Source organism: Euprymna scolopes, chromosome 44 (assembly GCF_053919585.1).
Source record: "Euprymna scolopes isolate OS-2025 chromosome 44, ASM5391958v1, whole genome shotgun sequence".
NCBI classification, from domain to species: domain Eukaryota; kingdom Metazoa; phylum Mollusca; class Cephalopoda; order Sepiida; family Sepiolidae; genus Euprymna; species Euprymna scolopes.
In genome coordinates, this window is record NC_136525.1 from 10,696,240 (window position 1) to 10,710,771 (window position 14,532).

The following is a 14,532-nucleotide window of genomic DNA, read 5'->3' on the forward strand; positions in this document are numbered from 1 at the left end:
GAAGTGCACGCCTGTGGAATTCTCTTCCGTTTGCCTGTTTCCCACCTGATTACAACTTGGACGTCTTCAAGTCCAACATAAACAAATTCCTGATTAATCGCCCCCTTAAGTACGACACTTTATCAAATCTCCAATACCAATTATTACTACAATATTATCCCATTGATTATTGTACACAAAATAATCCTTATCCCCGAGTGGCTTCCGGGTCTTAATAAGTGGTGATCCCCATGTAAAAAATTTTTTTTTAAAATTGTGTTGACGTCAAGCTACACATGGCTTCCACTAGACTACAATCAAAGTATAAGATAACCACTCGCCGCTCTTGGCTATCTTTATTTATTTTTTTTATCTTGGAATGATGCCGTTAGCTCCAAAACACCTTATTTAATTTTTTATTGCTTTAGTACCACTTCCATTTAGAGATCACCCTTTTGTTTGTATTGACGTTTGGCTTTACAGCGGTGTCATGAAACCTGAGCTTAGGTCTGCCTGTGCCTCGTACCCCATCCTTCAGTTGTGAAAACAGTATCTGTATTGATAGTCAGGAGTTCTCCATTCTGTTTATGCGCTCATGGCTATCTTTATTTATTTTTTTTATCTTCGTTAACTCCCAAACACCTTATTTCATTTTTTATTGCTTAAGTACCACTTCCATTTAGAGATCACCCTTTTGTTTGTATTGACGTCTGGCTTTACAGAGCTTATTTTTTTAGTTCAAATTCTTTCTAGAAAGACATTTGATATTGACAGGAAGGACCACGTGAAGGTTGCCAACATCTTAAAACAGTATTAATCATTAAAGTACAACATGCGGGAATTGTGACCTCTTCAGCAAATTTAAGAATACACACAAAACAGACATGCACATATATATACTTTATATATTTCTCATTGAAAAAAGAAAAAGAAAAGTCATAGCAGTAAATGTCTTATTGCATTGATGTCCAGAAAAAAAGAATCATAATTTAAGAAGACAACACCTAAAACAATTAACTTCCGGTTTGATATGGAACCTGTTAACTGACAGAATTTCCTTCAATATTAATTGGTTCTATGCGAAATCTGTATTAATTAAAACATAATATTGGTCCCCCGATTTATCAGAGAAGGACCTACGTATGTTTTCAGCGGAGTCCATGTGTCCGTTATTCCGGACGATTGCCAGATTATCCATGAGATTTTCCTAAAATTTTGACACAAATTGTATTTCATTAAATAACAGTAAAACTTTTTTTTTTTTTTTTTTTTTTTTTTTTTTTTTTTTGCGAAAATTTCTGTTGCATCCCCAGGGGTTCAAAAGAGATAAAAAATGACACGTTTTACACCATAACTTTTTCCCCATCCATTAGATTTTTCTGAAACTTGGCGAAAATGTGAAGGCAACGTTGGCCCTTCACACTTCTCACATTCATCATTTCTTTACTATTTTTATGGTGTCATCCAACATGCAGCACCAGAGGGAGACTACGCATACGTGGCTTGTTTAAGCACATTTTACGACTGGTAGCTTGTTCATCTCAAAATAATAATTTTAAAAAAAACATAGGGGATCGATTTATCTTTATTTTGGATGAAATACCCATAAATTTCTAACATCATTTAACAGATATGTAGGTGCTTTAATAAAAAGAAAACGATGCTATTTGTGGTCCTCCTGCCCAGGTCAGCAGATGACTTTTGACCCCGCTAAACTGGTCTGGCCGTTGGCCGTCTATCTTCCAAGAGGACTTCACATAAATTCTCAGCAATCAGGCTTCGTGTCGATTTTGCTGAAAATCAATTAGCTTCACATGCACGCCAGAAAAAGAAAACAGACTTGGAAAATTCTATACTACGAAAAGTTAATTTCACGAAAATTACAAGTTTTTACATATGTACATCGTTCAGTTCGATTACACCAAAAACATCAAGATTCTCCAAAATCTTATTCTTTGTTCTCCACGATGGCGGTGGTGGCGACAGCCGGGTAGGGGTGATATCTCTTGTTTAGGTTCTCTCTCCGGAGGTCTAGCTTAATCTGCTAAAATTGGCCTGGGCATTTGCTTAAGTACTAAGGTAAAAGGGTTGGTCGGGGCGATCCGCCAGACCACCCAGAATCCAACACATCAAACAGGGAATTCCCAACTCTTTTGCGTGTGTGCACCCCTGCCAGGCCTGCGATAGCTTGTGTATCTGGGATCAAAGCTCAATTTCCACTCAAACGCCCCCAAAAAGTCAACATTGTCACTTTTCTACTCAGAAAGCCAGAAACTCTGAGCAGGTGTTCCTCAGGCCAACAAGTGCATGATCTCATTCCACATTATTCTGACATTTCCTGTCATTTCTCCCAGCAATAAAATATCTGTCTGTTTTTACAAAACACAATAAATTCATCCCTCTTGATAGGTCACCCGTCGCTGTCCGGGATTCAATCAACGTTTAACAGACAATCTCAGCATAATTATCCTGCCTTACTCAGGGTTTTAGGAGATCTTGATATCTCCATTGGGGAGCAATATCACTCCTCTAGACAGTCACGTCATAATTTTCCAATACCTTTTTTTCATATTTAAAATGCTAGCTTTTAAACCGAGGCTGTGTAGCAATTTCTGTTCTTCATACATTGCTTCAAATAAACTTCAGTTTACGCCTGACTTGTCCACCAAATATCAAACATGTGTGTTCAACAGTTTTTAGTGTTTTATGCTGCCATTAAATCTTTAACATAAATTCTCAATCTATTATTTCCAGAAATTAAAACTGAATTCACTCACAAATTAAACGAGATGAGGACGAGAGTTTCGGAGACAGCCACATTTGTGTGTGAAATGTCTGAGGAAAATGTAAAACCTATTTGGCTGAAAGGAGGACAGGTCTTGACTGCCAGCAGCAAGTACGAAATGGTCACCGATAAAAAGACGCAAAAACTCATTATTCATGACGTCACTGTCGAAGACAAGGGAGAATATACTTGTATTTATCGAGACACTTCAACTTGGGCAAAGCTTGTCGTCGAAGGTGAGTTTTATTGCAAAAAAAAAAAGCTTTCAATATTTATTTATCATTATGATTTGGTATCTGCGGTTAGATTTCTTTGTTTCATATTTCTTCAAAGTTCTAAAAAAATCAAGCCCACCCCTCTCTCCTGACGCTAACATTTGATCTTTATTTGAGATACATATATATTCAAATATTCCATAAAAGTTCTCCTGTTATATAGTCATGATATTAAAAAGTGTATATTATATTATCTACTAGCCTGGGTGCCCGATGTTGCCCGAGTGTTTGGAGGTGTGTGTTGAGCAAAAAAAAAAAAAAGTTGTAGTAGGCAGGCAGGCAGGCTCAAACCCATACCATGAAGGAGGAAAAAAACGTGAAAAATAAAAAGGAGGAAAAGAAAATGAAAAAAAAATAACATCTTTGCTGTTGTGCCCATCGCCAAACCGGAAGTGGCAAAGGTTTAAATTAAGGCTAGTCAATCGAAAAGAGGGGATGACTTTTGAAAATATTCTTGAAAAAAGCGACCCCTCGTTGTAGAAAACTGCCCAGTTGAGGATGAAGGAATTAATGTTTTTAGCCAATTTTTCGATATTTGTCATCCGAAGTATCGAGCTTCAAAACGATACTGATCTTGTGAAAATCCGTCGCAACGACATTACTCGTGGCTCGCTGTTGCTCTTTGACTTTCTTATCTGTGTTGTCTCACTTGTTTATATCGACCTGTTCTATTGCAGGTGTTTAACCCCGGCAGCTGTGAGGTGAACTATTTGACCTTTTCAGTCTGGCAATGTTAGTTTTGACAGATTAGCATTCATCAGCCGATTGCTTTACTGTAGAGATCTTATTTGGGCTGTGAATACTATGTGGTCTGGAATATTTAGTTAGGGTTTACACATGACTACAACTTGGACGTCTTCCCACCTGACTACAACTTGGACGTCTTCCCACCTGACTACAACTTGGACGTCTTCAAGTCCAACATAAACGAGCTCCTGACAAACCGCCCCCTTAAGACACTCTATCAAAACCCCCAATACTAATGATTACTACAATACTATCTCATTGATTACTGTACACGCAATAACCCTTATCCCTGAGTGGCCTTTGGGCCTTGATAAGTGAAAAGTATCTTCATACCAGGATGTACTGACAAACCCCTGTACAGAGAGACCTTAGAGACACTCGAGGATAGTGTCTAGTAGGTATTCAAGTTCACTCCAAAAGGCATTCAAGTTCTTTCCTAGTATAATGTTTCGACCAGATTGTGCACGAACATGAGCATTCTCATGACAGTTTCCTGGGCCTTACTACTTCTGTGCTGGTTCATGACAAATTGGAAGCGGATGTTTTGTTTATGACATCATCACTAGATTGCGTATACAGGATCAACTGGCTCCCTCCATCTGGTTTCATTTTTCCTCCCTTTCCTAGGTGTATTGCCTTTACCATGTCTGAAGAACTCCTCTTCCCCGGTACGGTAAACCTCCAGAATATCAGGAAGGATAACATTTGCTGCACCTTGCTCAAGGGTTCCCAGAGATCTTATACCTATACTTATACATAATGAATATATACACTAGCAGGCAACCCGACGTTACCCGGTCGTAAAATACGCTTATTAATGATATTTTAATTCATGCAGTTTTCTTTTTTATTATTAAGGAACCAATCATCTATTGAGTATTATATTTAATATCCAATATATAGCTGTGATTTCAAAAGTTAAAAGAAATATGACTCGGGTGCCATCAGCTAGAATCGAAACCAAAACATTTAGCTCTGCAGCAGTGTTCACTATTATCTGAGCTAACGACACATACATATCAAAACTTGACAAATTAACACAGTTAAATGTATAAATTTATATTTGAGCATGCATGGAGCATACAGATTAAGTCAAACTACTCCTGCCAAGTTCTAATTTTTCAATTTTGACCCCTGGGCAGCCATTTTTCTAACTAAAAACCAAATTGATTTCGTTCCACAGGTCTGAATACTTCGTATATCAAGTTTCGAGTCTGTAGACCAAAAACAGTAGTTTGGTAGAGACCGTTCCACAGACAGACATGGTCACTTTTCTAAAATACTAGTAGATGTTTCGGCATTGCTCGGTCAGAAAATATGCATAAATATTGCATTTTAATCCAGACAGATTTCTTATTTATTATAGTGCCAATTCTCTGATCATAGTTATCCAATATATAGTTATGATTTCAAAAGCTATAAAAAAAATATGACGCTAGAATCGAAATCAGTTCTCCAGCTTTAGTTATGTATCTATACTGTCTGACCTACGGACAGATGGATATGAAAAGATAAAAAATTAAGCAACTTTGAGCTATGAGTGTTTGATTTTGCGCATGCGCAAAAGTAACAGCAGGCATACTGTTTTATTCGACTTACCCTGCCTAGAACAACTGCCTTGTTTTCAAGTTTGACCCCCTTAGCAACAATTTTTGCATGTTACCTGCAAATGGCGAATCTTTCTCTTTTTTTTTTTTTTTTTTTTTTTTTTTTTGCTTCATTTCTCTGGAAAGTTCCATGTATTTTGTTACGGCAGCGCAGGGCCAAAAATGAGGACTAGAGCACAACTGGTGAAGAAAATAGGAATTTTCTTTCTCGCGTGGTCGCAACGCATTCGCAGTTTACAAATCAACGTGAAAACTGAAATAAACAAAATAAATCCAAAGGAGTAGAAAGGAATACCTAATAACAATGTCCAATAAATTTGGAAAATACTTTGAACGAAAATCATCGTTTGCCCACCACTTTTATGCCTCAACTTTCCCCACACACACAAAGATGTTTGCTAACAGCACGCCAAACTCGATTTTATCTAAGAACAATATGAACTGGGACAAATACATGGAAGACATTGCAAAGGCTGCTGCAAAGAAGATGGGCTCCCTCTATCAAGCTAGAAGACTACTCACACCTGAGAGTATCCTGTACCTTTACAAGGCCACCATTCGCCCATGCATGAAGTATTGTTGCCACATCTGGTCTGGTGCATCTACCACTAGTCTCTCCCTCTTAGATAGGGTTCAAAAATAGTTGTCAATCTAATCGGTCCCACTTTATCAACTAAGCTCCAGCCCCTGTCCCATCGCTGCAATGTTGCATCACTGTGCCTGTTTTACAAATATTTTAATGGAATGTGTTTCACTTGTATCCCTCGACGTACATATCCCCGACAAACCCGCTTAGCAATAAGATCTCACCCCTTCACTGTTGTTGTCCCTAAATGCTAGAAAGTTTTCTATTCAAATAGTTTCTTCTCTCAAGCAGCTAGACTGTGGAATTCCATTCCTGCTGCCTGCCTCCCTGGCTGTACTGATCTGCAGAAGTTTAAATGTAACGCGAACAAATATCATGTAAATCTTTCCTAGACATGGCCCCAAATAGCAGCCCCTTACGTCCAAGTGGCGATATGCTTTGGAAGGGGTGAACATGAGTAAAAAAAAACAAAAACAAACAAACAAAAAAACAAACAAACAAACAAACAAAAAAACAAACAAAAACAAAAAAACAAACAAAAAACAAACAAACAAAAAAACAAACAAACAAACAAAAAACAAACAAAAAAAAACAAACAAAACAAAAAAACACGGTGTCTATGGCGATTTTTTTTTTTTTTTTTTCCTTACAAATTTTGGTCGCGCAAAGGGAGTTAATTTGTTTCCATTTACATGTTTCGTCTTATTCTATCAATGATCTACACCTTATAATGTGGCAGGGCATTTATTTTTTACTAGCAAGGAAACCCGGCGGTGTCTGGGATTGACTGAGAATCAATGAATGTTCCACACAGTAATTTTATTTTCGACGAAATCAATGAAATCGTTCATTTTTAAATTGAATCAATTGGTTACGTGGTCAGTTGGGCACCCACCACAGCGCCCAGAGAGGAAGCTTCGCACGCCTCCTTGCAGTGACTTAGTCCACGATACATTGTAGTTTACATTGCACTGTAGAGAAACTACTGTTCATTCTACAAAATTATTTTTGATATAATATAATGGCTTGAATTTAAGTTTAAAATCCAAAAATCAAGTATAATGGTTTAATTGTGCTCTAAACAGAAGCGTTCATTTCGAACGCGTCTCTGTCTTATCAAAGAACTTACTGTTTATTTTATACGCCGAACCCTTCTGCTTGTGCGGTGATAAAACTTGTGATGTTAGGTTGTATAACCTTGGTCAAAATCTGACTGTTTCTTCTTTAATCGGATTTTTTCTGATTATGGATTTTTCGATACTTATCGGAGGCATTCCTATATAAGACCTATCTAAGAACACTCCCAGATGCATTAAGTACATTTGTTTGAGATTTAAAAAAAAAAAAAATTTTTTTAAACAAAAACCGTCCCAGCCGTTTCGGAGTCCATAGGGAACTCCCTCACGCACACACAGATACTTACGCACACACGCACACACGCACAACTACGTAGCTTGAAAACGGAGCTATTCAACCTGACAGTGATATAGGATAAGGAGAAAGGAGCAACCTTAGTAGAAGTTTGTGGCCTAATGATGCTGGTTAAACAGAGCTGAAAGGGAAAAAATAACGAAAGTACCAAAGTCTTATGTATGACATGAAGAGAAATTGGAATCTTAGGAAGATCTCTATCATTCCAGTAGTTGTAAGAGCAACTGGACCCATGAAAAAAGAGTTTAAAAAAACTGACAAATATACTCGGTGAACCAAGTGCAAGAGAGATTCAAACAATTGCACCTAAAGGAGGGATTAGAATCTTGAAAAAAGACCTCTCCGTTGGAATGTATGAGATAACGACTGAATGTCTGGCATCCGGTGGGATGACCCACCCCCAGCGTAAACTAATAAGAAAATTGCAAAAATACTACCTTTTATATAGAAGTAAAGCTTGTTATTATTTTATTTATTCAGGAGCTGAACGCAAGGCCGAATTCACAAAGAAGTTGTGTGAAATGAAGGTCAAAACGAAAGAAACGGCGACGTTCACTTGCGAATCTTCCACCGAAAACGCAACGGCCGTTTGGCTCAAGAACGGACAAGAACTGACCAAGAGCAGCCGTATCGAAATGACCTCGGAAAAGAAAACCCACAAACTTATCATTCGCGAGGTGACCGCACAGGACAGCGGCGAGTACACCTGTGTCATCGGCAGTGTGTCAACTACAGCCAAATTAGTCGTGGAAGGTAAGTGACCGCAACCATTTTTTCAAAAGCCGCACCGGTGGATTTTTTTTTTTTTTTTGCTTCAAGGGTTGGCCGCAGCGTGCCGGATTAAACAATCAAACCACAAAAATCAATTCACAGAATATTTGGACCATTTTTTTTTTTACGCATCTTTTTGTTTAGTCTCTTTGCATGCTTGATAGATATATCGTCACTATATATTTATATATATGGTTTTGGAGCTATATCATTATATATATATATATATATATATATATATATATATATTATTTTTTATATATTTCGTTTTTATATATCATATATATATATATATATATATATATATATACATATCTCGTTTTTATATATCATATATATATATCATATATATATACACACATATCACGTTTTTATATATCATATATATATCATATATATATACACACATATCACGTTTTTATATATCATATATATATATATATATATATACATACATATCTCGTTTTATATATCATATATATACATACATATCTCGTTTTTATATATCATATATATATATATATATATATATACATATATCGTTTTTATATATATCATATATATACATATATCGTTTTTATATATATCATATATATACATATATCGTTTTTATATATATCATATATATACATATGTTGTTTTTATATATATCATATACATATGTTGTTTTTATATATATCAGATATATATACATATGTCGTTTTTGTATATATCATTAATATATATATATATCGCTTTTGTATATATCATTTTTATATATATATATATATCGTTTTTGTATATATCATTTATATATATATATATATACACATCGATTTTATATTTATCATTTATATATATATATATATATATATATATATCGTTCTTATATAGTTTTTTTATACATATCGTATATATGTATATATTATATATATATTTATGTATATTATATATACACTTATATATTTTTTCCAGTTTTATGCATTATACATGAAAGTCGCACATTCTTTAAAGTCTAAAGTTCTCACATGTCATAAAATGTTCACACATTTCATAAATTTTCACACATTTCATAAATTTTCACACATTTCATAAATTTTCACATATTACATAAAAGTGAAATTTTCTGAAAGAGTGTGCTCTTAGAGACAATAAATGTATATTTGCGCATGCATACAATAGCACTTAAAGTCGGCTTACGTCTGCCAAGTTCAATTTACTTTTCAATTTTGACCCCTTAGCAGCTATTTTTTACCGGCTTTTGGGTCCAAATCTCATATATTAAGTTTCAAGTCTGTGGACTAAAAGTTTCACAGGAGTGTGGTAGAGAATATTCCGCACATACACAGACAAGGTCACTTACATGTGTGTTTGCTAAAACTTTTCCATCCTAAATTCTACGCAATTATGCAGAATGTAGAAAATATGCATAAATAGAACTGAGCGTAATAGTGACATGAAACTAATAATCTAGTAAAGAACCATAAAAGCGAATAAGTAATTAATGAACATCCGTTTTTAAACTGGTAACATATTTCAATAATATTCAATAAATTTATGGATGCAGCAGTGGATGTCTTGTAGGTTAGCACGTTGAAAAGAAAATGTCCTCGGGGGTTCATTTCTTTTTTTACGTTGTATACATCGACATTTGTTCCAATCTTAACTCAAAGACTCTCGATTTTTCGCAGAGGAATCAAGCGAAGATGGAGCCATGTTTGGTGAGTTTCAATATGTTTGGCGATTTTAAAAAGATGACCCCAGTTGGTCTTTTCTAAACATCTCTGCTTCATTGATGCGTGTCTTTTATTTATCATGCTTTGGCATGTAATTCTTTGTTTTATCTACAGAATTATATTTGGTGCTTGTCCAGTATTTACCCAATATTAAAAATATTATGATTGCGAAAAAAAAATTATTATATACATACTTATTAGGTAAACACACAAGAAAACAAAGGTGTTACATCAAAATTTACGCAAATTCATCCAATATTTTTTATTTTTATAAAATAAAATAAATTTGACCGGTAAAAGATTTCTTAGCCGGTATGACTGTGATGACTAGGGCTATGACAACAGAATATTGTTTTAATTGTTTTGACTCTTGAGCATATATCCGACACAGTTAATCAGCCGAGAACAACATCACTCTATATAAAAAACATAAAAGATATCAACGGCTACACACTAGAGTCAAAACAATGAAAAAAAATATACTGTTGCCATATCCCTAGTCATGACCTTATATTGAATAACATCGCTTGTTCGTTGACCTTGATGTAAGCAAAAAATACCGGACGAGACATTTCGACGTTATTCTTTTCTTACTTAAAATGCTTTATGAACTTGCGTAATTTTTGGTATGTAATTAAATGCTTAAAAAAATTGGTATAAACCTGTTTTTATGCAGTTTGCTGCGTCCGTTGGCAAAAGAAAAAAGAAGACAATGGCTTAAGCTTCTCTTTATATGCTTACGATTTCGTCGCCTGAAAATGAAATGCTTCCGCTTTTAACTAAAAAAAAAAAGTGGTTTTTCAAAGATTCAAACAATTTGAAGTTTGATGTTAGAGTAGCAACTTTTAATAGCAGAGTTTAGACAGGAGTGTGTCGAATTTAACCTCATGATTTATTACTTGGAAAGTGTAGAATACTTAACTCTTGACTATTTAACCACAAGCTATTTCGGCCAAATAGAGAAAATGGACGAACAAGTGAGGTTATACAGTAATATCCTGAGACTGTTTGCTGGAAAATATTGAATTGATTTGCGTATATCGTCAACTTATTAAGCTATATGGCCACATTATTTTATATATTTTATTTTATATACGGCACAATCACGTTGACACATCGGTTCTCACCAGATCACCGAAGTTAAGCAACGTTGAGCCTGGCCAGTACCAGATGGGTGACCATTTGGGAGGGCGAGGTGCTGTATGTATTGAGAGATAAAATACTAGGTTGGGAAAGTTGTTCAGTCTATCCTTCTCTCGAGGCTAGATGGGCCTCTCTTAAGCCGTGGTAGGCAGCCCATCTAGTGATGGCGTCACAATACACACACACACACACACACACACACACACACACACAAAATACCCTTGATAGCTCTGGCAAAGCATTAAGTATTCAGCTATGGACAAGATTAAAATTAGTGTAGTAAGTTCAATCTCAGCTGCAGCCGCATGTTACGTTTTTACATTATTAAAAAAAAAAAAAAATCAAATTTGATTAGTAAACAATTTCTAACTTGTATTATCATGATTATTATGTGTCGAGTTTTGTCCCTTAATCGTTAACCTTAATGTAAACAGAAAATAGCGGATGAGATATTTTGTCGTAAAAATGTGGGTTTTTTTTCCTTGTTTAAAAAAAAATAAAATCCCTGCTTAACTGATTTTTGTCTCTTGTTCATCCTTTGCTAATTAAGGCTTCGCTTTTAATATAATACTAGCAGGCCGACCGGCATTGCCCGGTCGTAAAATACGCTTAAATATGATATTTTAATTGATGCAGATTTCGCATTTAGTATTATAGAGCTAATTCTTTATTGTTTACTATATTGTACCCAATATATTAGTGATTACCTGGTGGTGCCCAGTCACAAAATACGCTTATATATGGTATTTTTTATTTATGTAGATTTTATATTTATTATTATTATAGAGCCAATACTTTTTTGATTATTATATTGTACCCAATATATAATAGTCAAGTCAAAAGTCAAAACACACACACACACACACACACACACACACACACACACACACACACACACACATATATATATATATATATATGTGTGTGTGTGTGTGTGAAACAGCGAAACAGTACTGTATGTGGATGACTATAATGCTCCTCATCTTGAGTTGAGCATATTGAGAAGTGATAAACAAATTACCATTAGCGTATAAGCGATGCTCTTTGTGTAAACAAATCGAGCGGAGGTGTTTCGGACGATTGCAAAACCCCGTTAATTCACGACTCGCACAGCAGCCGCCAATTAGCGTAATGGTTAGGGGCCTTGACTGCCGTAGAGGCGGTTGGGTTTCAATCCTGGCTTGAGGTAGTTGCCTGTCTAGCCGCACTGATGAGCTGCAAAACAGTACCGTATGTGGATGACTATATATATATATATATATATATATATATATATATATATATATATAATCACCCTTCATTATGGTCGACACTTAATTTTAATAATTTATATTTAACCAGCAGGCCGTCCGGCTTAACAAAGTCGTAAAACACACTTAAATATAATAATTTAATTGATGCAAATTTCGTATTTATTATTATTATTATTATTATTATTATAGAGCCAATTCTCTGTTGATTATTATATTGTACCCACTATATAGTAGTGATTTCAAAAATAAGAACATCAAAAAATGACTTGGGTGCAATCAGCCAGAATCGAAACAAAAAAATATTTAGTGCTCCAGCCTTAATCGTTACTGTTTGAGCTATCGTCAGATGGATAAGCTAATGTTAAAAGTTAATCAACTTTAACGTGTAAATATATATTTGCGCATGTGTACACTGGCACTGAAAGTCGACTTACGCCTGCCAAGTTGAATTTTTTTTCAATTTTAATTCCTTAGCTATTTTTACGGGCTAAAAAACAACTCAAATTTGTTCTATAAGTCCAAATCTCCTATATATCAAGTTTCAAATTCACAGAGGAGTTTGGTATATATATATATATATATATATATATATATAATTATTACTATAATAATTTTTAAATACCTAGAGCCACTAGTGCTTCATCCTTTCGGAAATCATCAGTGCAGGATGTCACGATGTGCTAGCAGGATCCGTGTTCTGGCATAGCTTGGGAAAAACCCATATTATGTAACATTTTTGTTCCGTATATTTCTCCCTCTTCTCTCTTGGCGACACTATTTGCCCTGACCTACATAAAACGAATTTGCCTTTTGGAAAATAGATTTAAAAAATTTTTTTTTGCTTTTCTGTTTTCACTTGCGGCAGTTGTTTTTTTTTTTTTGCTACAATATTTCTGTTTTCAAAATGTTGCTCGTTTTGATTTTTGATATTATTTTAATCAGATTATTATTTTTTTTTGTAATGTCTATCCGGCGTTGCCCGGAAGTCTTTTTACTTTCATTTGTTTCGCTTATTTTTTTATTTTTTTTTCGTTTTTCGTTTTTTGTTTGTTTGTTTTTTTTTTCGTTTTTCGTTTGTTTTTTTTTAATAATTCTTTTATTCACCATTTTCGCCGAAAACATAAGTTTAAATACCAATCTTAAAAAGACTCTATAATTATAAATATTCACTTGAAATATCATGCTCATGCAATTGCACATAATAAAAAAAAACATACTTGTTTCAATCCATATTATTTTAATGTTTTTTTTAACCTTACATTTAAAAAAAATCCTCCATTGCTCTTTATTTTTTCTTCATTTTCGATATTCTCCTGATGAGATGATAGCCGAAAGAGTTCTAGAGAGATTTCCGCTTATAACGTTTAAATGTTTGTAGAAATTTTGTACCTTTTAAACATATATAATGAGTACCTATTTACTAGGCCTCCCCACGGGACAGAGTTAGACACCAGGGTCGTTTTTTAACGTGGAGAAAAGGTACAAAAATAAAAATTGTCTCAGTCGTGAAGGATTTCTCCTCCACCGAAAGAGAACAAGAAATGGAAGTGCAGCATCTGAAGAACAGATACTACACTTTGATCTTGTTTATATATTTTATTGAGAAAGAAAAAATTGAACATAAAAAACGTACAAAAAATTCAATTCACTTTGATCTTGATCAAAAGGCCAAGAAGGTTTGCTATAATGAGTAAATGGTAGAAAAAAACGAAGAAAGTGCTCAATACTGATGTAGAGCAAAATATGTTTTTATTACCGTTTTTAATCTGCTTGGTTACACATGGTTCGATTACCGAGTCGTGTTAACGATCCGATCATTTCATCAGACTTCACAGAAATAAATATTTATTTTTATCAAGTCTGGTAGAGATTTCTGCTTATCATGTTTAAATGTTTGTATAAATTTTGTACCTCTAAACACACATATATATATATATATATATATATATATATATATATATATATATATATATATATATATATATAAAATTTTGTTATTGAAAATTTATTCAAATTTTCAAAATATTTTATAAACCTTTAAGGAAGGTATACAAAATTTAATTATTCAACAAGGAGTACAGATAAACAAGAAAATCCCTATGCCCTGGAGTTTCTTTTTTTTTTTTTCCTTTTTTATATTCAATTTTCACCCCAAACAAGGCACAGTGCCACTTTGAAGCAGGGGGCTACTATCAGGGACTTAATTAGCGGGGTCATTATGAAGGGAGATGAGTAGAAAG

At 34.3% G+C, this 14,532-nt stretch overlaps 1 protein-coding gene and 1 pseudogene across 1 annotated transcript in view; both read left to right on the forward strand.

Annotated features, from left to right (window-relative positions):
- The window catches only part of LOC145268689 (uncharacterized), a 1,072,728-nt gene that overhangs the window by 331,327 nt on the left and 726,869 nt on the right, over positions 1–14,532 (forward strand). The window contains exons 49-51 of the mRNA XM_080124201.1: positions 2,734–3,000; positions 7,891–8,163; positions 9,852–9,881. Coding sequence (XP_079980327.1) covers positions 2,734–3,000; positions 7,891–8,163; positions 9,852–9,881 — 570 coding nt within the window. The remainder of the gene's footprint in view (positions 1–2,733; positions 3,001–7,890; positions 8,164–9,851; positions 9,882–14,532) is intronic.
- Positions 10,987–11,103, forward strand: LOC145268995 (5S ribosomal RNA; annotated as a pseudogene).